Genomic DNA, 26,240 nt, shown 5'->3' on the forward strand with positions numbered 1-26,240 from the left:
TTCATGTATTGTTATTATTTAGGTAATGAGTTTTTTTGTGATGATTTTTTGATTTTACTTTCCCTGGGTTAATTTAATTAGAATTTTTTCGACTTTATTCTATTTGTTTTAGATATATCTCTAGGTCTTTTATTTAGTAACTTACCTCACTGACAGATTTCATCTGTGCTGTGTTTTTTACAATAGCTTTTTTTGAAGTTTGTTGGTTAGATTATTTTTTGCTGTTAGATGAAAATATGTTTTCGGGATTTTTCTGAGTGAAGGTCAAACAGTTTGGCCTTAGAGAGTTTACTTGGTTGGCTTTTTAAAAATGAACACTTGGCATGCTCAATTTTACAGTACGGAAGTATTATACTAGACCAAGTATGTTAATTTTTGTTTCATTACAGATTTTTGTTAATTAATGTCTAATTTCATGATTTAATCTAGGTTTAGATACTTTTGCTAGGTTACTTGGTCTTGGTACTTAATGAAATATGCTACTGTTTATAGCATCGTTAATTCTTTCCCTTGATCGCCTCCAACTTTTCGTATTGAGTCAAGTAGGTTTCTTGTTTTGAACCGGGATTGTTAACTTCCTAATATAGTATATTAGTAAGTAAGTAAATACTATTTGAGAGTTGTGTAGTAAAAGTAAATGATAGAAGAAATATATTTTTGGTAATTGTAGTATATCGGCCACAATCGTCTAGTCTTCAAGTGTCTTTAAGACAATTTGAGGCATTGTTAGATGCTCTCACCCAACAACACAATCCAATTTGTGTAATGGGAGATTTTAATGTTAATTAGATGAGCATAATACCTTGACATCTAATAAGGGGTTTTAATTTTCGAACGTTAAATTATTGCACGGTTTGTTACCTACTTGCTTACCACCGTCCATAATTCGTGATAGCCATGCAACCGCTATTGATAACATTCTCACACTGAAATTTTTTTTGATATTTTTTGGAATGATACATCTGAAAAGAGACCAAATAAAATTTATATGAGGGTAATAAACCAGAAAAAAATAGTTGAGATGAAAATAAAAATAAGAGACATGGATTGGAGTTATGTGTTACATATTGAAGACCTAAATCAGTCAATTGCTTTATTTTACAGTAAGTTTAACCAAATATTTGACCGAGCATGTCCTTTGGTATTAAGAAAAAGTCAAGATTTACCTCGTAAGCCATCGGTTACTCAAATCTTGTTAAATAGTATAAGGAAAAAAAAAATAGATTATATAAGGTGAAGATGCAGTATCCAAATCAAATTGGTATTAAAATTAAAAAAAAAAATAAATAAAAAAATCGGTTAAATTTTGTTCTCAGAGAGGCAGAAACAAAATATTATCAAAATAAATTTTGTGAATGCAATTCACCATAGAAAGATGGAAAATAATAAATGAAAGAAAAAATAATGTCAAAACAAGAATTATTCCATCTCGCATTACAATTAGTGAAGGACTTAAAATAACGGATGAGAGAATAAAATAACGGATGAGAGAGTAATGGCAGAAGCATTTGCTTATCATTTTAGGAAAATTGGACATGATGTGGTGGATCAAATTTTTACTGGAGCAAAGAATTATAGAAAATATATTCCAAATAAAATAGATAAAACTATATTTATGTACCCTATTCAGTTCTTGGAATCTCAAAGAGCTGTTGCTATTTTGAAAAACAAATTTTTACAGGAACTGACGGTATGTCGACTTCTCTGCTTAAATAATTAGCTGAAGCTTGTCAGCCGCATTTATTTATATTTAATTCTTGCAAGAAAAATATTTTCTTCCCAATTTGTCTTAAAGTAGCTAAGGTTTATCTTTGTTTAAAAAAGACGATAAAAATAATCGAAATAATTTTAAGCCTATTACAATTTTATCAATTATTTCTAAGGTTTTTGAAAAAATAATAAAGAGTAGATTTACTTCATTTCTGGTAAAGAATAATTTTTTTTCTTCCAATCAGTTCGGTTTCTTGCGTGGTAGGTCAACAGAGCAAACAATAACTGCTTTACATAATTTTTATCAGATGCTATGTTAGATAGTTAATTGATGGCAACTCTATTTTTTGACATTAAAAAAGCTTTTGATACATGCAATTCTTTTTAATAAGCTGAAAAATATAGGAATCCGTAGAATAGCTCTTGATATAGTGAGATCTTATTTAATAGAAAGAAGTTTTAGAGTCCAAGCTGCCGAGGAATCATTTCAATTTTTCCTTTAAACAATATAGGGGGTTCCACAAGGGTCTGCTTTAGGGCAGTTACTTTTTTTTAATATACATAAATGACCTTTCAAACTGCATGCCTTCGGACGATGAATTACCTTAAATCGCATTTACAGCGAGATGAGGTGGACTGCATCCTCCTGTAGAATATATCGCTGTTGAATTGATGAAATGACACAATTAGTGGGTTTGATGGGGTGTGGCGTCCCGTCGGTACCTTCATTCCTCGTTAATACACTCCAAATCAAATGCATTTTTGAAAGAATTAAGCGATTCACCAGTGACAGTCTCATTGGAAAGACTGTTCCAAGTTGAGACAGCATGTACCAAAAAAAAGTTCGTCCCCTCTCTGCGTCTGGAGTGCTCTTGTTGCAGCTTTATTAAGTGGTCTCGTGTCATAGTGGCAAGGGAGGGAGTAAAAATGGAGTTAGCCATGTTGTTCTGGTACATTTTCTTGACAAAAACGACATCTCCTCTGTGCCACCAGTAGACCAATATGGGTATCTTCAGGCGACACAGACTTTCAGGGTAGGAAATCTGTTGGTGTGGGGCACAAATCTTAGTTGCTCTTCTCTGTACGCTCTCTGCTGCCACATCTCCCTTATATTGAGGATTTGTAACAGGGCAGCCAAACTCCAAATGTGGTCCTACAAGAGCATTATATAATTTTCTTATTATCAGAGGATGGCACGATGCTATGATTCGTTTAATTTGTCCCAGGGCTCTGTTGGCCTCAGCAACTTGTTGCATAGTGTGCTCATGGATCTTAAACTTCCTGTCAACGATCGTTCTCGTTCAACCAAGTCTTGTTCACTCTCAACAGCCTCAACTTGGATACGATTGCCAGATTTATCCAGCATAAAAAATGAAATCTGATTGTTGTGGGGACCCATATGAAGGACTTTGCATTTTGATGGGCTGAACTCCATCATCCAGGTGGAAGCCCATAAGGAGAGACTATTCAAGTCATTTTGCTGTGTTCCATTGGCAATTCCAATTAGTTTGCTGTCATCAGCGTAGAGAGGGATGGGGTTTTGTAGACCATCCTCGCAATCATGAATATATATAGAGAAAAGGGTGGGGTCAGGGATACTTCCTTGGGGTATCCCACTTATAACTGGTGCAGAATCTGAAAATATTGGATCAATTGCCAATATTGTTTGCAGATGACACAGCAATTAGCTTGAAGGTGGGCAACGGTGGGAACCTACAAGCAGCCCTCGAAACTGTTACTTTTAATATAAATTCTTGGTTTCAGGCTCGTCGACTAATACCTAACCTAGAGAAGTAAGATTCTGTGGTTTTTAAGAGAAGTTTGAGAGCAGTGAAGCGTGTGTCATCTAAAACTATTAGTATTGGAATTTTCTCCATAAGAACAGTGGATGTATTTAGATATTTAGGTATCTACATTGATTCAACTCTGTCTTTTAAAGTGCATATTAATAGACTCGAGGTAACATTGTCCTGTAATATCGGCTCTTTGCATAGAGTAAAGTTCCTGTTTCCTTACCAAATAAATGAGAAAATTATATTTTTCATTAGTTGAATGTTATTTTCAATATTGCCCAACCGTTTGGATGTTGACATTCCATTCCCGTTTACAAGGACTCCAAATTGTCTAAAACAAGTCAATAAGAATCCTGGACCATTTTTTAACAATCCCCAGGAAGACAAAGGAATTATCTGAAACCAAAGTATATTTTTTATTTCTTGATATTCTTCATTTACAACAAATTTTTTACCTCAATATAGGCATATAGTTTTTAGAAATCCAGCGTAGAGATAATTTTTTCAATAACATGAAACTTTTGGTTGAAAATTAATATAGCCATTTATCAAAAGTAAGGTATGAGTTTCTTTTTCTTTTTATTAAAAATGAGAGCTCAAGACAAAGTTTAATATATCAACTTCCTGAGATTGCCAATAAATATAAACTATTTGATTTAACAAGTGAGTCAACATCCCTCTATACACATAAAAAGAAATGAAAACGGACAGTTCTTTCTGCCTATAATAGCTGGGACTGAATTCAAAGTGATTTACTTATTAGTTTACAAGTCCCATCCGTGTCTTATTGAGTCGATTTTTTTGTTAATTTTTTTTTCAATTCTTCTCTCTCTCTCTCTCTTTCTCTTTGTACTGCGTGTGAGTTATTGAGGTGTAATTCGTTCTTTCTTTCTTTTTCTCTCTATTGTTAAAAGAGTCAAAACGATTTGTCTCCCTTACTCCTTTGCATAATATTCATGTATATCGTTTCCTGTTTAATAGAGTCAAGTCAAAGTAATATTTTTTTGAATTTTCCAGCGCAAGGTTGACCATATTTTGGTAGCCTTTTGCGTTTTAAGATTTCCCTTAGGGTCAGATATTTTTAGTTCGTTTAGGTATCTTGTTGTGCTATCTGGTAGGCTGAGATTAGGTTGGGGTCTTTCAACTTAGCACCTCCTCCAAGCCCACGCTCCGACTCTTAGATTGTACTACAACATCATAGGTGGGAAAGCAATTTTGTTTTGTTTCGAACCGGCATAATTTTCACATAGAAATGAATCACAATTTTATGATTCTATTCACGACGTTAGTCCAATTGCTCCGACTTTTAAATTCAGACTGCCTGTTTCCTGTCTCCAGCCGCTAGGATCGCTACCGAGCACTGTGTCCCAAAAATACATCGAGTCTTCATAGCTGTGTTGTATATCTAAGCTGTGATCTCTATTGAATTTTCACACTGAGTCGGTGGAGTTTTCTTCTCAGGATATAATTATGTCTTGGCTGTCTTGTCTGATTTTGTCTGCTTCATGTTAGTATTACATAAAAAAAAACTAGTTTTTTTGACTGAAAGTAAGGAGTGACATTAAAACTTAAAACGAACAGAAATTACTCCGTATATGAAATGGTTTGTCCCCTCTGCAATCCCTCGCTCTTTACGCTAAAGCTTTTAATTGTTTTAAAAAGCAAAATTGTGGCAAAGAGTCAAAATTTAGCGTAAAGAGCGAGGGATTGCGGAGGGGACAACCAATTTCATATACGGAGTAATTTCTGTTCGTTTTAAGTTTTAATGTCGCTCCTTACTTTCAGTCAAAAAAAGTGTTTTTTTTTAATGTAATTTCTGAACGTTTTTGAATTAATGCATGTTTGATTTTGGCATATTAAATATTAAATTTTGGCCACACATAAACTATTAAAATGAAATTTGCATATTAATTCTTTTTTTGCTAAATGGTTTTATCTTAGTTTTGATCAGACAATTTTGAGAAATAAGGGATGGGGAAGGAGGCCTAGTTGCCATGTAATTTTTCGGTTACATAAAAAGGTAACTATAAATTTTAATCTTTAACGAATTTTTCTATTAGTAAAGAATATGTGTAACTTAAGAATTAACTTACGTAACAAACTTTTATATTCTTTAATTTTTATTTTGTATATGAGGGGGTTTGAACCCTCGTTAATACCTCGTTCTTTACACTAAATCGTAAGTTTTGTCCCAATTCTTTAAGAAAACCCCTGAATCAAAAAGGCAGTAGAATAAATAGTTGAAATTACTAAAAATACCATAGCATAAAGAGCGAGGTATTTATCTCCTCCTAAATACCTCGCTCTTTATGCTAAAATATTTTTAAGACCTCTCATATGCGTAATAATCTCTGTTCGTTTTAAGTTTCAATGCTACTCTTTACTTTCAATTGAAAAAACTTTTCCGTGTTTATTTTTTCATTGTTTTCTTATAGTAATATTAGAAAATCCTGCGCCCTTTTCATTGAATTTCTGTTCCCCCATGACATATTTTTCCAAGGAAAGATCCTCCCACATAGCCCCCTCCCCTTAATCCCATCCCTAAAACCAAAAAAGAATCCCCTGAAAACGATTGTACACTTCCCAATAACCATTATTGTCGAAGTTTGTAACTTGCAGCCCCTCCCCCAGGGACTGTGGGGGAGTAAGTCATTCCCAAAGACATAGTTATTATGGTTTTTGACTATGCGGAAAAAAATGGCTATCTCAGAATTTAAATCTGTTGGCTTTGGCGAAAAAATGAGCGTGGGAGGGGGCCTAGGTGCCCTCCAATTTTTTTGGTCACTAGAACTTTTCATTTCCGTTGGAATGAGCCCTCTTGCTACATTCTAGGACCACTTGGTCGATACGATGACCCCTGGAAAAAAAACAAAAAAACAAATAAACACGCACCCGTGATTTGTCTTCTGGTAAAAAATACGAAATTCCATATTTTTGTAGATAGGAGCTTAAAAATTTTGCTATACGGTTCTCGGATACGCCGAATGCGATGGTGTGATTTTCGTTAAGATTCTGGGACTTTTTAGGGGGTGTTTTTCCTTATTTTCTAAAATAATGCAAATTTTTTCAGGCTCGTAACTTTTGATGACAAAGACTAAATTTGATGAAACTTATATATTTATAATCAACATGAAAATCTGATTCTTTTTATGTATATTTTAGCATCAAATATTTTAGCACCGTTTTTTAGAGTTTCGTTTACTATTGAGCCGGGTCGCTCCTTACTACAGTTCGTTACCACGAACTGTTTGATGAGAAGAAAATAAGTGAAAAGATAAACTTCAGATGTGTGAATTACAGGGTCAAGGAAGTTTTTTTTTAGTGGTTTTTCTTTTTCTCTTGAATGGATAAAATATTACCAATATACAATATTATAACTAAAAACTGAAAATTTGCCACTTCATAGAAATTGATTAAAGAGAAGAACAACTTTGCTTATTTTTTAATAGTACCCTAAAGTTTAATTATTATTTTAGACTGGAGTTAAGAATAAATAAAAGATAATTGGAAGGGGTAAAAAAAGAAGAGCGTACATATATGTACTGAAGTATCCACTATTTTGAATTTCTATAAATGCTCAAAATAGAGATGAATAGAAGCTATAAATTTCATTATATTTTAGTAACGATTTCTTTTTTAGGGGGAGGGGGGTAAGGCATGCTAGCCTTATTGCAAAAGCAGAATATCATTAATATCAAAACTAGACTTATAAAAAAAGATTAATGTTATACAAGGTGATAGATAGTTCGAGAAGGGATGTTATTGGATATATTAACCTCCCTAAAAGGATAGTGCGTTATTAGCATTTAGAATGTACAATTTTTAAAGTGTAAAACCTAAGAAATGATTAAGGTGTAGCATGAGTAGTGACTTGTGTTTATATCAGGGTTTTTGGTATAATGAGGTAACCTTAATATATAAAACAAAAACTAAAGAAGAAGAGTTGATAAAGGAGTTGAGAGATCTGATTAGTTGTATCAAATTCGTTAGAGGATAAGTTGTCATATGAACTAATTAAAGAAATTGGGGGTGGTTAGATATATTAAGGATCTTGGGAGGAATAGATAAAACTAATTTTGAAATAAGGAAAAATTAGAATCTGAAAATAAAATTTTCTTATTTCTGTTTAGGTTCTTTCCTAGGATATGCTGTTGTTACTATTTTAAATTAAAATTGAAAATAAAATAGAAATCTTAGGAGAAAATAAAGAGTAATAGGGATAAATAGCTTTTTACTGAATATTTAGGGATAAATAGCTTTTTACTATATTTAGTACTGTTTTTCTCATACATATTACGAGCAGCAATGAGCATAACTAAATTGATGAAATATACCAAAAATATTCCGTTTTTAAACAGAGTACATCTTTGACTAGCTTTAATATTTTGTCAATTAATATTTTCAAACATTTTAAAAAACACTCTATTTCTCCATAAATGACGAATTCTTGCACGGGAAATCTTAACCTGTTCCAGAACATTTAAATACGTGTGAATTTTTATCAAATACTATTTATTACATATTTTTCTAAAATCATTTAAGGTATTCAACAGTATATAATTTACTTCTGAATCGTTTAAAATGAACAAAGAGGTGGTGAATAAATGATAAGAACCATAGTATATTCTTAAATAATTGGGTGTAATGGAGGGGGTATAACTACCATGAAACATAAAAGCTGAAAGCTATATCAAGAATATGCTTAGAAGTAGTGAGTGCCATGACTAGTTAGTAGCCAAAATCTAGAAAAATCAATTTTGATATCAATAAATATGATTAAAAAATTCTCTCATTATGCTGTTTCAAAATAGATAAGATTGACTAAGTTTAGTGTCACCCATAAAAACCTGCAAGCCTTAGGGAAATCGCCTGATTTTCTAAAAATGGGCGAAACACCCCTTAAAAGACAGGAAACATTCTCCATCGAATGATAGAAAATTACTCCATCAGATTTAGGGTATACAGAGTTTTTTTTCTTTTTTTTTTCAGAAGAAAGATCACAGGTGCGTGTTTGTCTTTTTTTTCTTAAAGTCGTCCAATCAAAATTAAGATAGTCTGTATGTTTAAAATTGGTGAAAAGTCCATTAAATATATATTTAGGGATAACAAGACCCCCCACAGCCCTTGGTAAAGGTTCATGAGTCCTAAAATTTTCCAAAAAGAAAAGAAAAATAAAGTCTTATTGCAGCTGAGTTTGCTTGTTTGCTGTTAATGGGATAAGGCTATTGCATTACTTTGAGGTTATTTTCACATTGATTTATACCCTCTAAAGATAGTTTTATAGTTAAGTTTATTTGAGAGATTTTCTCCAGTCCCTAGAATAGGTCTTTTTCTCTGGGTATTTTTATTAGCACTATTTTTTTCTCAAGTAGATTGGCCCGTCATCTACATTACCAATGTCATATAGCGCCATCTTTGTTCCCATATCATTAAGGTGCTGATATTTTCTCAAAACAAGCAAAACAGAGGAAGAAACCTCCAAGAAGCACCATACTGTACTCGCCATTATTCGGCTACCCGTAAATTGTGGAGAATAGGTGAGGGGATCCTTGTGCTTCCCTTTTTCCAGGGTGATTTCAGTAGCTTGTCTCAAGCGTGGGGGAGACTGTGATACTAAATCCTGTGTTGAACTACGTATCGCGTTCAATTGCTAGCGGGATAAAGAAGGAAATATTTTTGAAACGTGCTGTGGATTTTTTTTTATAAAGACTCAATCTTAAAGGCAAAGGAATTGTTGACTAAGGAGGCAAAAACTGGTGATCGATTTATGAAATACGTTGAAGATGAGGACAATTTAATGGATATTGGTAAGCTATTTGCAAGATGCTCTAAAGAAAGAATAGAACTTACCAAGTTCATTATATTTGATCCATAAGAAGTATTGGCCAGTAGAGCAGAATTAGGTGCAAGATTTATATCGAAGGGGAATGAAATGCGACGGCAGTTCTCGGGTTTTCTCGAGCGCAATAACCAAGTCTCAACCCCAAGGCCTCTCAAAAATCTGTAAGTTATGGAAACCAATCCAATCCTGGACAAGATAGACTTTCTCCACTACCCTATTCTGTAGTTCTGAAGCCCCTCCCCCCACTACCACGCCAGAGGCATGAAAACAATTTTTGACGAGTATGTGTAGAAAAAACCTGTCAGTCGATGATGTTGAAATGAAAAGAGACCGATCTAAATGGCGGCTTGTATTTAAAACTAAGGACAAGGCAAACAGCATAGCATCTTCTATCAACTAGAAAACGCAAAGTGCAGGAGCTAGGGTAAAATCCACAGTTTTTATAAGCGTGATCAAAAACATCGCGACAACATATGATAACGATAAGGTGAAAAACTCCGTTTCAGGTTTCCAAAGCACAGAGCAGTGTGGTGGAAGTCGAACCTATTAGTTGTAATTTTCTTCCCCTTATCAGCTAGGTCTGGATATGAACGTTTTGCAATTGAAGAATTTGTGTGCCTTCTAAAACGATGCTTATAACTGCCAGAAATTCTGTCAGGTTTCAGCTGTGTTTACCACTCCTTAGGTTTGTCCCCGTTGTGGTTTCCCTGAGATGAAAAAGCAAATTGGAAAGCAAACACACTCCGATGAATGAACAGAATGCAAAGACTAAGATCTTGTCGTGGAACATGAACGGAGGTGTGTCTCACAGAATCTCCTTAATTGAAGAATTATGTCAGTGCATCCAAGAGCATTCGCTGACAAATGATAGTTTCAGCCTCTTCAAGTTTTCAGACAATCATATATTTTTTTTTAAGCAAAGTTTCGTCAACGTGGAAGGCCTATGGTGGACTAGCGATCGGATTTAGCTCTGTAGTTGATTCCGAGTGTCTTCATACAGTTTAAAATTTTGTGGTTATAAGAGCTGGGAATCTTGTGATCGTCAATGTCTACCTCCCCAAAAACTACAGCGACAAAGAATCAGATAACCGATTTTCAAAGGCAGTGCATGCTCTTGCAAAGTTCCTCAAAAATGTATTATAATAGGAGACTATAATTGTGATTTAGCTGACGACTTGTCTTTTCGGTCCCAATTGATCATAATCACACTGAAAAATCAGTATGGTGTGCTTCCAAAAGACAATGATTTCACTTTCGTAAACACTAGTGGTTCACTCTCAAATATAGACCATGTAGCATGCACATTAACCGTTAGTGGCACTGTTAGTGTGCTAATGTGAAGTCACTCCACCGACCATATCCCCCTTGAAGCATATGTTAATGTGTGTATTCCTAGGGAAAAAAGTACCTCACAGTGGTACGAAATAAAGGACTGGTTAAAGGCCGACTTCCCTCTTTATCAGAAAGTGCTCGAAAAGACACTTCAGAAGATCAATGCACCATATAATCTCCTCCAAGCTAACGTGCAAAGGAATATCCAAGAAACAAAAATACAGGCCAATGACTTTTGTACTGAAATCACCCATGCACTACTAACTGCAGAAAAGGCTGCTATTCCCGTTATGAAAATTCGTAAACATACTGAAATCCTAGGGTTCTCAAAGAATCGAGAGCTGGTGGAAGCGCGTCAAGATGCTAAGTTTTAGTTATCGGTATGGAGGGAAGGCGATCACCCTAAATCCAGTGTGTTGAACGGTCTCCGTGTACACACAAAACGTAAATTTGAGAAAGCCCTCAAGCAGCATCGTACAAATATGAAACTTGAATATACAGAGAGAATAATCAACGATCCAAGTCGTCTATGGAAATATCACGTTAAACACCGCTAATAAACGCCTAAGTCCATGCCTTGTGACCCAAACGACTAGCGAGCCTACTTAATGAGCGAATTTAGTGCCCCGGATCCCAGTGTAGCAAGGCCATATATTGAGCAACTTGAAACCGTGCTATCGTATTCGAATCTTCAGGACTTTACCGTAACTATTTCGGATGTAACTGAAAATTATCTTTAAGTTGAAAAAGAAAAAACTGCGCAGAGTTGATGGTTTGTCTGCACTTTACCTTGTGAATGGTACTTGTCTTTTGTATGAAATGTTAACATTATTGTACCAGATCATTTTCGTAGTCAGTATTGTGCCCGATGTTTTCTGTGGAGGACAACTTACACCCAACCTGAAAAAAAGAAAGCCAGCTAATATATGCTCCTCCTATTGCCCAATTACTGTGTCGCCAGTTTTATGTAAGCCTTTTGAAATGCTGATATTGCCAAATATTAGAAATTTTGCCAAATACCAAACCACCAGTCTAGCTTTACAATAGGTCTTGGTTGTGCTGATGCTCTGTTCACCTTTGCTGCTATTTTGTCTGATTCTGAGGCAGCAAGTGACCAATTATCTATTGTTTCTTTTGATGTAAGCTGGGCGTTTGACTCGTCAGTGCATGGGCAGATCTTATTAGAACCGTATAAACAAGGGCTAAATCTGTGTATTGTCAGGGCTGTGTTTTATATGTACAATAGCCTTAGAGCTTAAATTAAAATACTTTCAAGCCCGGCTAAATCCGTTGTTGAACCGGTTCGCAAGGGGGTCAAGCAATGCTCAGTTGTGTCTCCGAGTTTGTATAACAATGGCATTCGGCTGGCACAAGTCCAGGTAGCTATGTCTTGTGTTTCGAAGGGGAGTGACGTTTCGTTGATAACGTATAAAAATGACCTACTTAAATTGAACAGATCTGCCTATCGACTATCGAAGAATTTTGATTTTTAGAGTAGTGAATATAATAAAATAGGTTTATCTTTTAATGTGTCTAAATCGGCCGTACTCTTCTTCAGCGCGGGGTATTATGAGGAAGAAATTCTTTTAGGTGATTCAGCTGTTAATCCATGTGAGAGTATTACCTACGTGGGTTTACCAAACAGTCAAAGCCTCTACTTCACAGGAACGTTACTTGTACGACACGTATAGGCAGAAATACGGATTGCTTACGGATCAATCATTGGTAACAGACATCCATTCTTCTGTAGATATCTTACGTCGCTGTATAATGCCATTGCCCCCCTTCGACATGTGCTGTTTATAGCACCTTTTTGGAATTATTTGTCGTCCACTCAGTGTACAAAAGTGTACAAAGAGTTCTTTTATTTCGATTCGCGATGTTCCTTCTGAGACTTCCACCGTGGAGGAGGAACTCATATATCATGCGTAATTATGGAGTGTCTGATTCAACAGTTTGTATTAACCGGGTTGTAGAGAATTTCCTGGAAAAGGCTAAGGGAAAGATGAACCCGTGGCTAGCTATCATGTGTCAGTAGTTTTGTTGGTGTACATAGTGTGTGTATACTTATGGTTATGTTCATAGTGTAATTTTCTTTTTTTTTCCATTCATACTCCGATATAATTCCAATGAATTTTCGGGTAATAAAAGTACTTACTTACTTACATAACATTTCTCATTGGGAAGTATATAGGATTCTCTTTTTTCCAGGGGGGGTGTATTTTCCACTAGGGAGAATTCCCATAGAGATAATTTTCCATGGAGAGTGTAATTTCTGGAGGATGAACTTTCAAAAGGAAATTTTTATACTGGGGGATTTGGCTAGAATTCTCATACAAAATTCTTTTCTTTGCATTACTTTCTCTTTGCCAACTCAATTTTACATGTGGAGATATTAACGAGAATTGTTCAGGGGGACCGGGGTACACAGAGGAGAGAATTCCGGCATTATTTCAAAAACCAACAAAATTTAAATCTTTTCATACAAAAGAGCGCTAAGAAAAATTTTTCACTCGGAATCGTCCGCAAAAATTTTTCTAGGGGAATTTTCCGCTAAAATGGAGCTACCTGGGGATAAATTCACTTTTTTTTGGGGGGGGGGGGAGGATTTGGTATTTAAAATGGGAAGAGCTTTCCATTAAGGGGGTTTCCGTGGAGGGAAGGAATTTTTCATGGAATACAAGCAGGATTTCCTGGCATTATTTAAAAACGAGCTTAAATTACATACAAAAGGTTTTTCCAACTGAAAATAAGAAGCAACATTAAAACTTAAAACAAACAGAATTTATTATGATTATGAGAGGGTTATTCCCTCCTAAATACCTCACTTTTGACACTACATTTTGACTGCATGTCCATTTCATAGAATGAGTCCTGAATTTCGGGGACCGCTTAATTAAATTGATAAACCTTTTAAAAGTTCCAAAAAAGCAAGGTAATGAGGAAAGAACGGGCATATATGTAATACTTTCTCTTCGTTTTTAGTTTTGGTGTTACTCCTTACTTTTAGTTGTAAAACTTGTTTTTATTTTATTGTACGTAGTTCAGAATGGGGTTAATCTAAATAAGTAAAAACCAGTTGCTAAACTGCAAAAAATGTATATTATAGAAAATGTGTGTCTCGACAATATAGAGATTATTTCCATATTAGACAAATTAGTGTTAATCCAAACTTACTGTGAACATTTTTAGTTAAAAGTGCGTGACTTCTCTTTAAACTTATGACTTAGGATTTGTGCAGAATATAAAAAGATCCAGCAGCATTGCAATATTTACATATTGTATCATAAAAGCAAAACCAAATATATATAATAATATAATAATAAGCTATATAATAATATATATACATAATATAATGCATATAATATAATATATAATATTATAATAAGCAAAACCAGAATTATATAAACAATTTTCAAAAGTGTTTGGGTTTCAAATCTCCATTCATTATGATTTCTTAATTTATGTCGGAAGACCTTTCGAAGACAACATCCAGAAAATAAATATTTCAAAAACCGAAAAGGTAGATAAATTAATGGAACTCAAAATGCGTATATTTATTGGAATCAAAAAGTCATTTTGATGATCCTTAATAGAACATAAACGAAAAAAAAAAAATAGGGACATTAAACAAGATAGCCAAGCGTCATGTTACGGAAGGTTTTCTTCGTAAGATCTTCATTTACAAGCTTGTTTTTTACTTGTAACAGAAAATGATTGTAGTTTGATCAGTGGCGGATCCAGAGGGGCACCCCCCTTGATGTGTTGGTGGATACTTTGTTGGAACCAGTTGCTCTGGTTCTGGTTAAGACGAACGTTTTTCGTTTTAATTGTTTTTAATAGTTGAGTTTTTAATAAGTTTTTCATTATTAAGAATATTTTGTTTTGCAAACAAGTTTGAAACAAGACATCCGTTACTTTGTGCAGTCTCGGTTAGATTTTACTAATGATGTATACCGCCAAAAATTATTTAATTAAATTTAGTTTAATCCAAGTAATCTCTCTGTATTACCACAAAAGCCAACTGGGAGGCGAAAGTCATCATTTCATAATAACACGGAGAGGAAATTTAAAATCCTAGCTTATTTAGGCTGTCGAAATGATATTTCAGGATTGTGCTGTCACAACGGGGTTAAAAAGCGAAATATTCACTTCTTTTAACTGTCAAAAATTTGTTTTTGAGTCTTGCTATGACATTAAGGCGAATAAATTAATATCATTACTTTTTCGGCTGTCTGTTTTTTGTTTTTTTGGGGTGTGCTTTTGTTTTCAAAACAGGGTGGTTCTTACAACATTGCTGTTTTCTAGGGGATATGTATAATAGAAAGTAAATGTATGTGAAGTAGAAAAATTATTAATTTAAGTTTTGGATTTTGGTGAGCAAATGGTGGCGAATATTGCTCATATTAGCTCCTCTCTTCATCCTAAAACATTAAAATAAAGGCAAAAATCCTTAGAACTTTAACAAAGGGTTATATAAGTATATGCTTAAAACTAAGTGTGGGAGTCGAAATAATCTTTCCAAGCTTGGAGTAATCATTTACGAAGAACAGATTTTTGGAAAATTGTTTATAAAAGAAGGCAAACAATTATGTGTTTATTTTTCATTTAGCTGGGATAGATGGGTCTCTGAATTCTCAGTTTGAATCAGTGGAATGGCACCGGTTTTTTTTTCAAACATTTCCTAATAATATGTTGATAAAAAGTGGAAATTCACACAACTTGAGTTAACCACGGAAACAGAATACAACTACAGTATAACTTCAGAAATTCTCACCTTGTCAATACCAACCAGTCACAAAATATGGCTATGTTTTTGTACAGGGGTTGCATATATTTGTCCATAAAATTGTCTAAACTGCTAAGTATGCCGTTGATGATTTATACTTATTTTGATACATACCGTCAAATCATATTTCCACGATTAGTTATTTATAAATCAAAATTTTTAGATGATAATTTTCTTACTTAATGCTAAATCTGAGTCAAATTTCAAATTTTTATTTTTTTGACATACCGAGATTTAAAATTTGAATTGAATTTATGGAAACCTCAAGATTAAGAAAATTAATTAGAAATCTACCACAGCTTGAAACCCTGAGAATTTAAATCACTAATCTATGCTTATCAAATACAAAAATAACAAACACATAATTATTTGTTTTTTAAGGAGAATTTCGAATCACATTCATAGTTTGAAATACATACCTACACGCATCTTTATTAGAGTTAATATTTTTCTGACGATTTTGGTCTTTATTCAAATATTTTAGGGTGAATAGAGGAGAAAATACTAACGAAGAGCTCTAAACTGACAGGACTAGCCATTGTTGAAGTAGACATCGACATGTAAAAAATAGATATGGCAGTTGTGGAAATTCAGAAATAGACTTTTCTTATAAAATTATGAATTCTGTAACTTAAGCAAATACAAAGAGCTTTAAAAAGTAGAAAGATACGCTATGTTGTTATGAAAAGAAAAATTTTGATAAGTAAATTTTTGTGATTTCGTCAAAGTTGACACTGTTTATTAAAACACTATTAAAAAGAAACAGTGACAAGCTAATGCTATATTGCCTCTACTTAAAACCTTAAAACAGGTTTTAACTACTTAAAACAGCCCAACCACCAGTCAAGGATATCTTTGTTTGGACTCCAAGGGTATGACATTACAGTTATTTCTTTTATTAACCAACATGACAATACATTTGACACTATTATGATAAAATAGGTTTTCTACGAAAGAATAGACCCACCCTACTTCAATAACTAAAATGTTACACAAGACTGAAAATTAGATTTTGTTTCAAATTTATCACTCAAGATTTCGGGCTGGAGGCCCAAAATTTTATTTAAGATTGGCGAAGGATTAATTTGAGATTTTTTCTAATGATTTAACAGCATTTTCTGAAAATTAATAATGTTGAATTTCGGATTTTATTAATCCCAACTTAGTAAGAATGTTTTTCATAAATAGCATGTGACTTTTGCTTACGCTTATGAATTAAGGAACTTCGTGGGATACAGAAAAGATGTAGCTATATTACGATTTTTAAGTCTAAAATCAAAATTTAATGAACAATTTTAATTTGTCTTTGGGTTTCAATTCTCCATTCAATATGATTTGTTGCACAACGTTCAATATTTGATATGAACTTTAATTTTTTTTGGTTCTAAATTAATTACCAGCAATTATTACCTGTCCTGGGCTCATATACGTAATAGTTCCTACTTGACACGATTCATCACCTTTGATTATCTCTTTTGCAAGACCAAAGTCACCAAGTTTGACAAATCCTGTTCCAGAAAAGAATATGTTCTTTGGCTAGATGAAACAAATATAAAATAACAATCTTAAAAAGATAAGAAATTAGTATTGTCTATTAGACTAGTTGTTCAACCAGAAAAGATCTTATTAATCAATTAAATAAAATAGAAAGTTTTTTTCAAATAAAAGTAAGAAGCAAAATTAAAACTTAAAACGAACAGAAATTAATCCACATATGAAAGGGGCGTTTCCCCCTCAACCGCCCGCTCTTTACGCTAAAGTTTGACTCTTTCTCTTAACTAAACTTCTTAAAACGGTAAAAAACTATTAGGGGTAAGTCTAAACTTAATGAAACACATATATTTAAAATCAGCATGAAAATGCAATTCTTTTGATGTAACTATTGTTATAAAAATTCCGTTTTTTAGAGTTTTGGTTACTATTGAGCCAGGTCGCTCCTTACTACAGTTCGTTACCACGAACTGTTTGATTCCATTAGCCATACCACCCACTTTACGGGTCTGTTGGCAATCAATTTATTTTGCCTTTCAGTTGGCACTAGTAAATCCTTCCCCTAAGATAAGTCTGGCTTAGCGTCAGTTAAGGAGCTACGATAGGGATTTTGGCAATTTGGCTCTTGAACTCGTGTAATAATTACGTCATGTTTTCATATCATTACATTAAATTTTAAGCCTTATTTTGGGGGTTCCAAAGCTAGTCCTTTCCCCTTCCACTTCAATGTTTCTTATCAAACTCTAAGTAAGGAGCGACCCGGGTCAATGGTACCCAAAACTCTTAACACTTAATTTTGATACCAATAGATACATGAAAAGAAATGGATTTTTCTGTTGAGTTCATATATATAAGCTTCATCAAGTTTAGTGTTACCCATTCAAAGTTAGGAGCCTGACAAAATTTGTCTTGTTTTTGAAAAGAGGTGAAACAACCCCTAAAAGTCACAAAATGAAAATTAAGCCATCAAATTCAGGGTATAAAAGAGCCAAACTGTAGCGGCTTCAAATTCCTGTCTTCAAAAATGTTGAATTTTTTATTTTCTACCACAAAAAATATCACAGATGCGTGTTTATTTTCTTTCTTTTTTTTTAGGGGTGATCGTACCGACACAGTGGTCCTGGAATATCGCAGGGGCTCATTTAAGAGGAAATTAAAAGTTTTAGTGCTATTTAGAGTGAACAGAAAATTGGAGGGCCACTAGACTTCCTCCACCCAAGCTCATTTTTTCCCAAAGTCACCCAATCAAAATGTTTAAATAGCCATTTTGTTCATCACAGTCGAAAAATCTAATAACTATATCTTTGAAGATGACATAATCCCCCACGCTCCCAAGGAGAAGAGCCTCGAGCTATGAACTTAGCCCATTGTTTAGTATTGCCCATTGTTTGTTTTAGTAATAGACTAGTGTTGGTTATTGGAAAGTATACACACGTTTCAGGGGGAATTTTTCTGGTAGGGGTTGGGGAAGGGAGTCTTGTGCGAGGATTTATTACGCGAGTGCTAATAAACCATAACATACGCAAAGTCGCAAAAAATGGAATAGGTCTACGTATAAGAAAATGATTTATTGAATTGACCGAATTGCTCATAAGGTATTATTTATATATTAACAGGTCATTTTGTTCAAAATATTTGCTAGTTATTACATAATAGGGTGCACGGTAGGGTCATCCTTTTCTGGAAAGTTTGACCGACACAACAAAATCAACCACAAAAAAGAGAAGCATAAAGTTGGATTCTACATTTCATTAAATAAAAAAAAACAAGTTTTTTTTTACTGAAAGTAAAGAGCAGCATTAAAACTTAAAACGAACTGAAATTATTCTGCATAGAAAAGGGACTGTCTCCTCCTAAACGCCTCGCTCTTTATGCTAAAGTTTTTTATTGTCTTAATAAGTAGAGTTGTGAGTAAGAGTAAAACTTTAGCCTAAAGAGCAGGGTGCTGAGGAGGGGACAGCTCCTTCGATATAAGGAGCAATTTCTATTCGTTTCAAGTTTTAATGTCACTCCTTACTTTCAGTTAGAAAAAAACTTGTTCTTTTTTTTATTTAACTTTTGAATGTTTTTGAATTAATGCAGGTTTTGAATTTGGCTCACCGTGCATGAATAATTAAAAGGCATTTTGCATATTATTTAACGTTTTTGTAAAAATGGCTTTTAAAAATTTCGATCGGACATTTGATAGAAAAAAGGGGTAGGGAAGGGGCATAGTTGTCCTCCAATTTTTATGATTGCTTAAAAAGGTCACTGCAGCTTTTATCTTATCTAAGAATGTTTTTATTGATAATAAATATACGTAACTTACGAATTAAATTAGGTAACGAACTTCTATGTTTTGTATATTTTTATTACGTGTATGAAGGGGCTCACTCCCTCGTCATTACCTCAATCTTAATGCTAAAGTTTGAATTTCGTCCCAAATCCTTAGGAATGACCTCTGAATCACAAAGGCTGTTTCATTAGAATAAATAGCTCTTTTGAAATTACTAAAAAAAACTTTAGCGTAAAGAGCAAGGTATCAAACAGTTCGTGGTAAAGTAAGGAGCGATCTGGCTCAATAGTAACCAAAACTCTAAAAAATGGAATTTTGATACCAATAGCTACATCAAAAGAATCGCATTTTAATGCTGGTTTTAAATATATAAGTTTCATCAAGTTTAGTCTTACCCATCAAAAGTTACGAGCCTGAGAAAATTTGTGTTATTTTAGAAAATAGGGGGAAACGCCCCCTAAAAGTCATAGAATCTTAACGAAAATCACACCATCAGATTCAGCGTATCAGAGAACCCTACTGTAGAAGTTTCGAGCTCCTATCTACAAAAATGTGGAATTTTGCATTTTTTGCCAGAAGGCAGATCACGGATGCGTGTTTATTTGTTTTTTTTTTTTTTTTTTTTTTTTTTTTTTTTTCCCAGGGGTGATCGTATCGACCCAGTTGTCCTAGAATGTTGCAAGAGGGCTCATTCTAACGGAAATGAAAAGTTCTAGTGCCCTTTTTAAGTGACCAAAAAAATTGGAGGGCACCTAGGCCCCCTCCCACGCTAATTATTTTCCCAAAGTCAACGGATCAAAATTCGCCATTTTATTCAGCGTAGTCGAAAAACGTAGTCGAAAGTCTTTGGGGAAGAGTTACTCCCCCACAGTCCCCGTGGGAGGGGCAACAAGTTACAAACTTTGACCTGTGCTTACATATAGTAATGGTTATTGGGAAGTATACAGGTGTTTTCAGGAGGATTTTTTTGGTTTGGGGGAGGGGTTGAGAAGAGGGGGATATGCTGGGGGAACTTTCCTTCGAGAATTTGTAATGGGAGAAGAAAATTTCCATGAAGGGAGAGCAGGATTTACTAGCATTATTTAAAAAAAAAAAACAATTAAAAAATAAAAGTGAAAAAGCTTTTTCAGCTGGAAGTAAGGAACAGCAATAAAACTTAAAACAAACAGAAATTATTACCCATATGAGGGGCTCACCTCCTTCCAATACCTCGCTCTTTACGCTAAAGTATTTTCGGTAATTTCAACTACTTATTCTACGGCTTTTGTGATTCAGGGGGTCATTCTTAATGAATTGGGATAAAATTTAAGCTGTAGTGTAAAGAGCGAGGTACTGACGATGGGGCGAATCCCCTCATATATGTAATAAAAACATGAGAATACAAAAGTTCTTTACGTAAGCTAATTTATAAGTTACGTAAGTCTTTTACCAATAAAAAGATTCGTAAAAAATTAAAAGTTCTAGTTGCCTTTTTAATTAACCAAAAAATCGGGGGGCAACTAGGCTTCGTCCCCCGCTCTTTTTTTCTCAAAATCATTCGATCAAAATTATGAGAAAGCCATTGAGCCAAAAAAAAAAATGCAAATTTCGTTTTGATTATTCCTCTGCGGAGAGCCAAAATCAAAACATGCATTGATTCAAAAACGTTCAGAAATTAAACAAAAAAAACAAGTTTTTTCAACTGAAAGTAAGGAGTGACATCAAAACTTAAAACGCACAGAAATTACTTCGTATATGAAAGAGGCTGCTTCCTCATCAACGCCCCGCTCTTTACGCTAAAGTTTGACTCTTTCTCTCAATTCTTCTTTCTAAAACAGTAAAAAACTTTAGCGTAAAGAGCGGGGCGTTGATGAGGAAGCAGCCTCTTTCATATACGAAGTAATTTCTGTGCGTTTTAAGTTTTGATGTCACTCCTTACTTTCAGTTGAAAAAACTTGTTTTTTTTGTTTAATTGAGGAAGAAACTAACCCTTTCATATACATTATAATTTCTGATTATTTTAAGTTTCATTGTTGCTCCTTGCTATCAGTTGAAAAAACTTGTTTTCTATTTAATTTCTCATTGTTTTCTTAAATAATGCTGGGAAATCAAGCGCCCCCTTCATTAAAATTCACTTCCCCAACCTACTTAGTATATTTTATTGTATTTCACTATGCACTAGACATTACCAGAACATTTCCAATTGACATCCATCTCCCAAATCTGTTAAAGATCACATTAAGTTTCAACATTTCTGTTTTTGGCAACTCTTACATAGACCAAATAAACTAATTACACTACTTTACAGACAAATATTGTGCCTATTCTAGTAATCAATTGAGATTTCACTTACATTAATTAACTAAGAAAATGCCTATTAAGCAAGAAAACGTCTGATTTATATACCCCAAGAGACTGACTAACTTATGAAATATTGTCTTGGCTATAGGCTTTCACTCTGAAATAAATTGAAACAAAAATTTTAAGTGAATGGCCTAGTGTTAAAATTATGGCAATAAGATAGTATTGAGGAGATCAGTTAGAGATATTACTCAGCTATATATGTTAAAAAAATGATATTCTCGAAAAATACTATGGATGACATTTAAAAACACTTAAAAGTTTTCATGGAAGTGGTCAAAGCGGTTAAGCCACATCGGTCAAAGTATTCAAGGGTTCGAATACTAGGGGAAAATAAAGTTTTCAGAACCATTTCCTTTATCCTTCAAAAGCTTATCTGGGATGAATCTATTGAATTATATCAAATTTACTCGTTTACTGAAGCATAAGACATTGCTTGAAAAAGTTTATATATATGAATACACATATCATCCTACAAAGAGGTCATCAGTATAAATCCCACAAAGAGGTGCAAAACAGGGATGATAAATTTCAGTTGGAAGTTATTGGCAGGGATGTTTCACAGACAGAAAAATAAACCCTGCAAAACAAAAAATATACACCTCTATATTATTCATAATAGCTGGAGAAAAAGTAGAGGAGATAAGAGTGACTCGTAGGGAAGTCGATTAAAGTATTATAATTGTCTTTTGGATACCAATAAAGGATAAATAAGAACTTGTGGAGGAGATTTGGTGTAATTGACAGACATCAAAAGTTTGAAATGGGTCCTATCAATTTGTAAGACAGTTAGTCCCACTTGGTGTTGGTGAAGAGTTGCTTCACGAGGTCGGAGATAATAGTTAGTTCCCTCAACTGTTAGGCTAGTTGTCATTACCCTTCTGAGGGACAGCTTTTTAAAACTATAGTCTTTGGAGATCTGTTTCTCATCCCCAGTTACTATTTATGCCCCCAAACCCTTACCTTTTAGCCCCACGCCGCATTCTCCCACATACTAATATCGACATTTACTCCTTTTATGACTATCTCATAGGTAGGGATCCAGAATAAGTCACTTGATAATTTATTGTAATTTTACCCCACATCTGCCACCAAATCATCCCAACCACGCTTGGAATCTTTTTCTAAGAGTAATTCTATACGGTATATTTGTCAAATCTTGTTTTACTTCTGAGCTGGATCTTTTTTACACTGTTGGAGGCTAAGAGACTAGTTGGACCGAATTCTTGTGACACCTCCTTTATACCATGCCTCCAATTTTCATTTAACTTGAATATAAACTTGAGACTGTGAGATAAAACTTTGTGTGATCATACAACATATTCCTTATAAATGATCATCCAAAACCCAAAAAATCTTGGCCCCTTTTTTGTCTCACATTTTACGGATTGGTATATGAATCCCTTCCTCAAGTAAATCCTGAAAATTACATAATACTATGGTTAAGATTATTTTGAACATATTTCAATTAGTGCCTTCTTAAATCCCTAATCTAGTTGTGATGACTATGCAACTCATTGTTTCTGTTATTTAAATTAGGAGACATGTTGGATTGCAGCAGAACCCGTTACCAAGATTTTCTTTGATGCAATGGACTCTGGCCAGCAATAGATCTTGAAATTTGTAATTTTTGCTACCTGTTCGTCTGACCAGTGGTCTGTTGTAGTGGCCATTTGTCTTTTGTGGGAAATGTTGAGGCTGCGACCTTAATTATTGGATACATGCAATGTTTATATGCATATAAATTGTGCTCATTCACAATCCATGAAGTCATAAATTTTTTTCTCCAAGTCTAATAATAATAATAACTCAACATGCACATAAACTCAAACCATTATGCCTAAATGTAATGTCAAAAGCTAGGGAATTGATACTGAGGGGTATTTTGAACGATTGATTTTATCTTTCATATTATCAGTTGGTATCCCCACTTGCCAGCGAGAGGGGTACGTTTGATTTTTTGTGTTATTTGTTTATAGTTGGCTTCAGTACAATAATTAAGAACCCAAGATCTAGATAGATTAAGTCCAGAGGTTAATTTTCTGTACATATAAGTACATAACAAGTTTTGATCAGAGTTGCTGGTCAATAATAGTAAATTACATCGTCTAAGTCGGCTTTTAGTTATCCTATGACCCGATTAAGTTGGTGAAGAGAGTCTTAGGCAAATTCTTAATAAATATCGATGGGTGGTAAATTTATCAACCGTATTAAATATACCCTCCTCCCTTCAATATTATAGATGTTTCCTTTTTGACTGCTTGTATGCATATAATGTTTTATAGCTTATTTCATCATTTGCTGACTAGTCGCTGAAAATTTTAACCTAGCATATATTTATTAAACGTTAAATGTATCTTTTTAACAACTAGGACACATATAGTTTGTTTTTTTATAGTTGATTACTCTTCCTCATTATTTTGTGAATTTTCGCTGTTCTTGAGATTTTGCTCATACGTTAACAAATTACACGGTGACATAAAGCTATTCTTTACTGAGGCAGTCCTTTGTTCTGACAATGATAAATAGTTTTGGATCAGAAACAGAAAATCTAAATTGAAAAAAACGTGGAAGGAAACAGAAAATAGTTTACCTTTATATCTCTATGAATAATGGCGCGATTGTGAATATAATCAATTGCATGAACCACCTGCTGAAATATATCTAATCCTTTCAACGTAGACCCTTCACTTTGTCTAGTATTTTCGTCATTTAGCCAGTCATAAAGTGTTTGCTTCTCACACAACTCCATTTGAATAAACAAATAGGTCTGTTCTTTTTTCACCACTGGAAAAATACAGTTTATTTTGCTAGAGTAACATTACTTTGTAATATTAACATACATAAATATTAATTTTCCAAAGAATATATAAATATCCCTTTAATAAAAATAATTTACCTGAAGTTTTTCGACAAATAAGTTTAAGAAAATAACATCAAGACTACTTTCTAGAAGAAACAGTCATTGTTCCAATAGGAAAAGTTCGCTCACCAATCTGAAACTCTTAATAATATTTTCAGGATTTAACAATTTGAATTTGTATTAAAAATAAAATTCTATTCGAACTGTCAATGTGCAACACAGGGACCTAAGGACTGTACTAATGCCATTTCTTGAAGTCAAATAATCTTAGTTTATTTTTTCAACACAAACAATACTGATCAGCATTTTCTTAATAAGTATCTTACTTTTTCTCCCAGTTTAGATTAATTCAGAATACGAAAAAAAAATCCAAGATATACCTAATGAGTCATTTTAATAGTTATATTTAAAACTAAGTTGTTAACTTATTTTTTTTAAGTTCATCTCGCCAAACTAAAACGTACAACTTGCTTCTTTTCTTCTATTTCTAATAAGTATTTTTCTTTATTGGACCTTAGAAAATTTCTAATAGTGCTAATAGTAAACTTTGAGCGTAAGACTTATTCTCAAATGATGAACAAGGTCATGAAAAGATACCTTTCTGTCAGAACTAAAACCATGCTATCCTAAACATGAAAACTCCCATTGTAAAAATTGAAAAAAAAAATTAAAAGGCTTTTCCGTTTTGTGAAAAGAAAAATAATAATTTACAAAATACATCTTCAAAGAGAAATAAGAATTATCCTCAAGAGATTATTATCTCAAAGATTATTCATGATTTTCTAAAAATATTTAAATAAGACGTAAACATTTGCACAGAAGAAGCCTTAAATATATTTGGAAATTTGACCATTTATTCGGCACAAATTTTCAAAGTGGAACCAACTTAACATATGAAGATGTGGAAGTAAAGCAACTGTAGTTTTTCACGGTTTTAACAAACAGCCAGGTGGCGATCGGAATATCACCCCTCTGATTATAGCATTACAAAAATGAGCTTTCAAGTGCCTCTGAATGTGAATTTCGAAAGCGAATTGAATCTGAAAGTGAGTTCCTTTGTTTGTAGATTGAAATTGAACATTTTGGGGTTAGAAATGATGAAATAACCCAAATTTTTCTTCTGATTTCTACTCTTGAGACAGAGTACCACATTATTCATCAAAAAATGTTTGATCGTCGATGTGTTGAAAAAGGTATATACTATTATAGTGGAACTTCGGGGAATATTGTGACGGATGGTAACCTAAATAAAAAGGCACTATCAGCACCTAGTCTATCAAAAGGCCGTTTGATAAGTCATGAAAAGGCCCTGTACCTAGTTTATGCAATAGCTAAAAGCGGCTAAAGATATTAACTTGGAACTTACAGCAACACTGTTATACTATAGCATTGTGACTGGTGACTGTTGGAAACTGTGACTATGACTACTTGTAACTACTGTCAAGTGTGACTACTTACAACCTCCGCTACAACTATTTGTAAAAGGACTCTTACTTATTGTGGCTGCGACTCTTTGGGGTTGCTATTACGACAACTTGTGACTGCGTGAACTTATGATGACGACTTGGAATACTTGCATCTGTTACTGAGACCGTTTTGACAGAAGATACTTTTGACTAAGTATACTAGAGAATATGATTATTAGGGGCTGCGACCTTGACTATAGCTACTTGTGACTGTGACTATATGTGACCTCGACCACTTACTGTCACAGCTTTATGTGACTGTCGCTATTTATGACTGTGACTACTTAAAAATTGTGATTTTAAATTCGATTACAATTTTGATGCTGTTATTGTTTCTTT

At 33.8% G+C, this 26,240-nt stretch overlaps 2 protein-coding genes across 5 annotated transcripts in view; both read right to left on the bottom strand.

The window, feature by feature from the left end:
• LOC136030924 (uncharacterized) overlaps positions 1 to 26,240 on the bottom strand; it is a 307,594-nt gene that overhangs the window by 236,569 nt on the left and 44,785 nt on the right. The gene's annotated exons all lie outside the window — the stretch shown is intronic.
• Positions 1 to 26,240, bottom strand: part of LOC136030925 (eukaryotic translation initiation factor 2-alpha kinase-like) — a 103,502-nt gene that overhangs the window by 32,337 nt on the left and 44,925 nt on the right. For 3 of the 4 annotated variants that reach the window (XM_065710029.1, XM_065710030.1, XM_065710032.1), the window contains exons 5-6: positions 24,166 to 24,359; positions 16,877 to 17,002 (exon numbers count right to left, since the gene is read on the bottom strand). In XM_065710029.1, coding sequence (XP_065566101.1) covers positions 16,877 to 17,002; positions 24,166 to 24,359 — 320 coding nt within the window. The remainder of the gene's footprint in view (positions 1 to 16,876; positions 17,003 to 24,165; positions 24,360 to 26,240) is intronic. The other variant, XM_065710031.1, reaches the window with a different exon arrangement.

This window comes from Artemia franciscana, chromosome 9 (assembly GCF_032884065.1).
Source record: "Artemia franciscana chromosome 9, ASM3288406v1, whole genome shotgun sequence".
Classification (NCBI taxonomy): Eukaryota; Metazoa; Arthropoda; class Branchiopoda; order Anostraca; family Artemiidae; genus Artemia; species Artemia franciscana.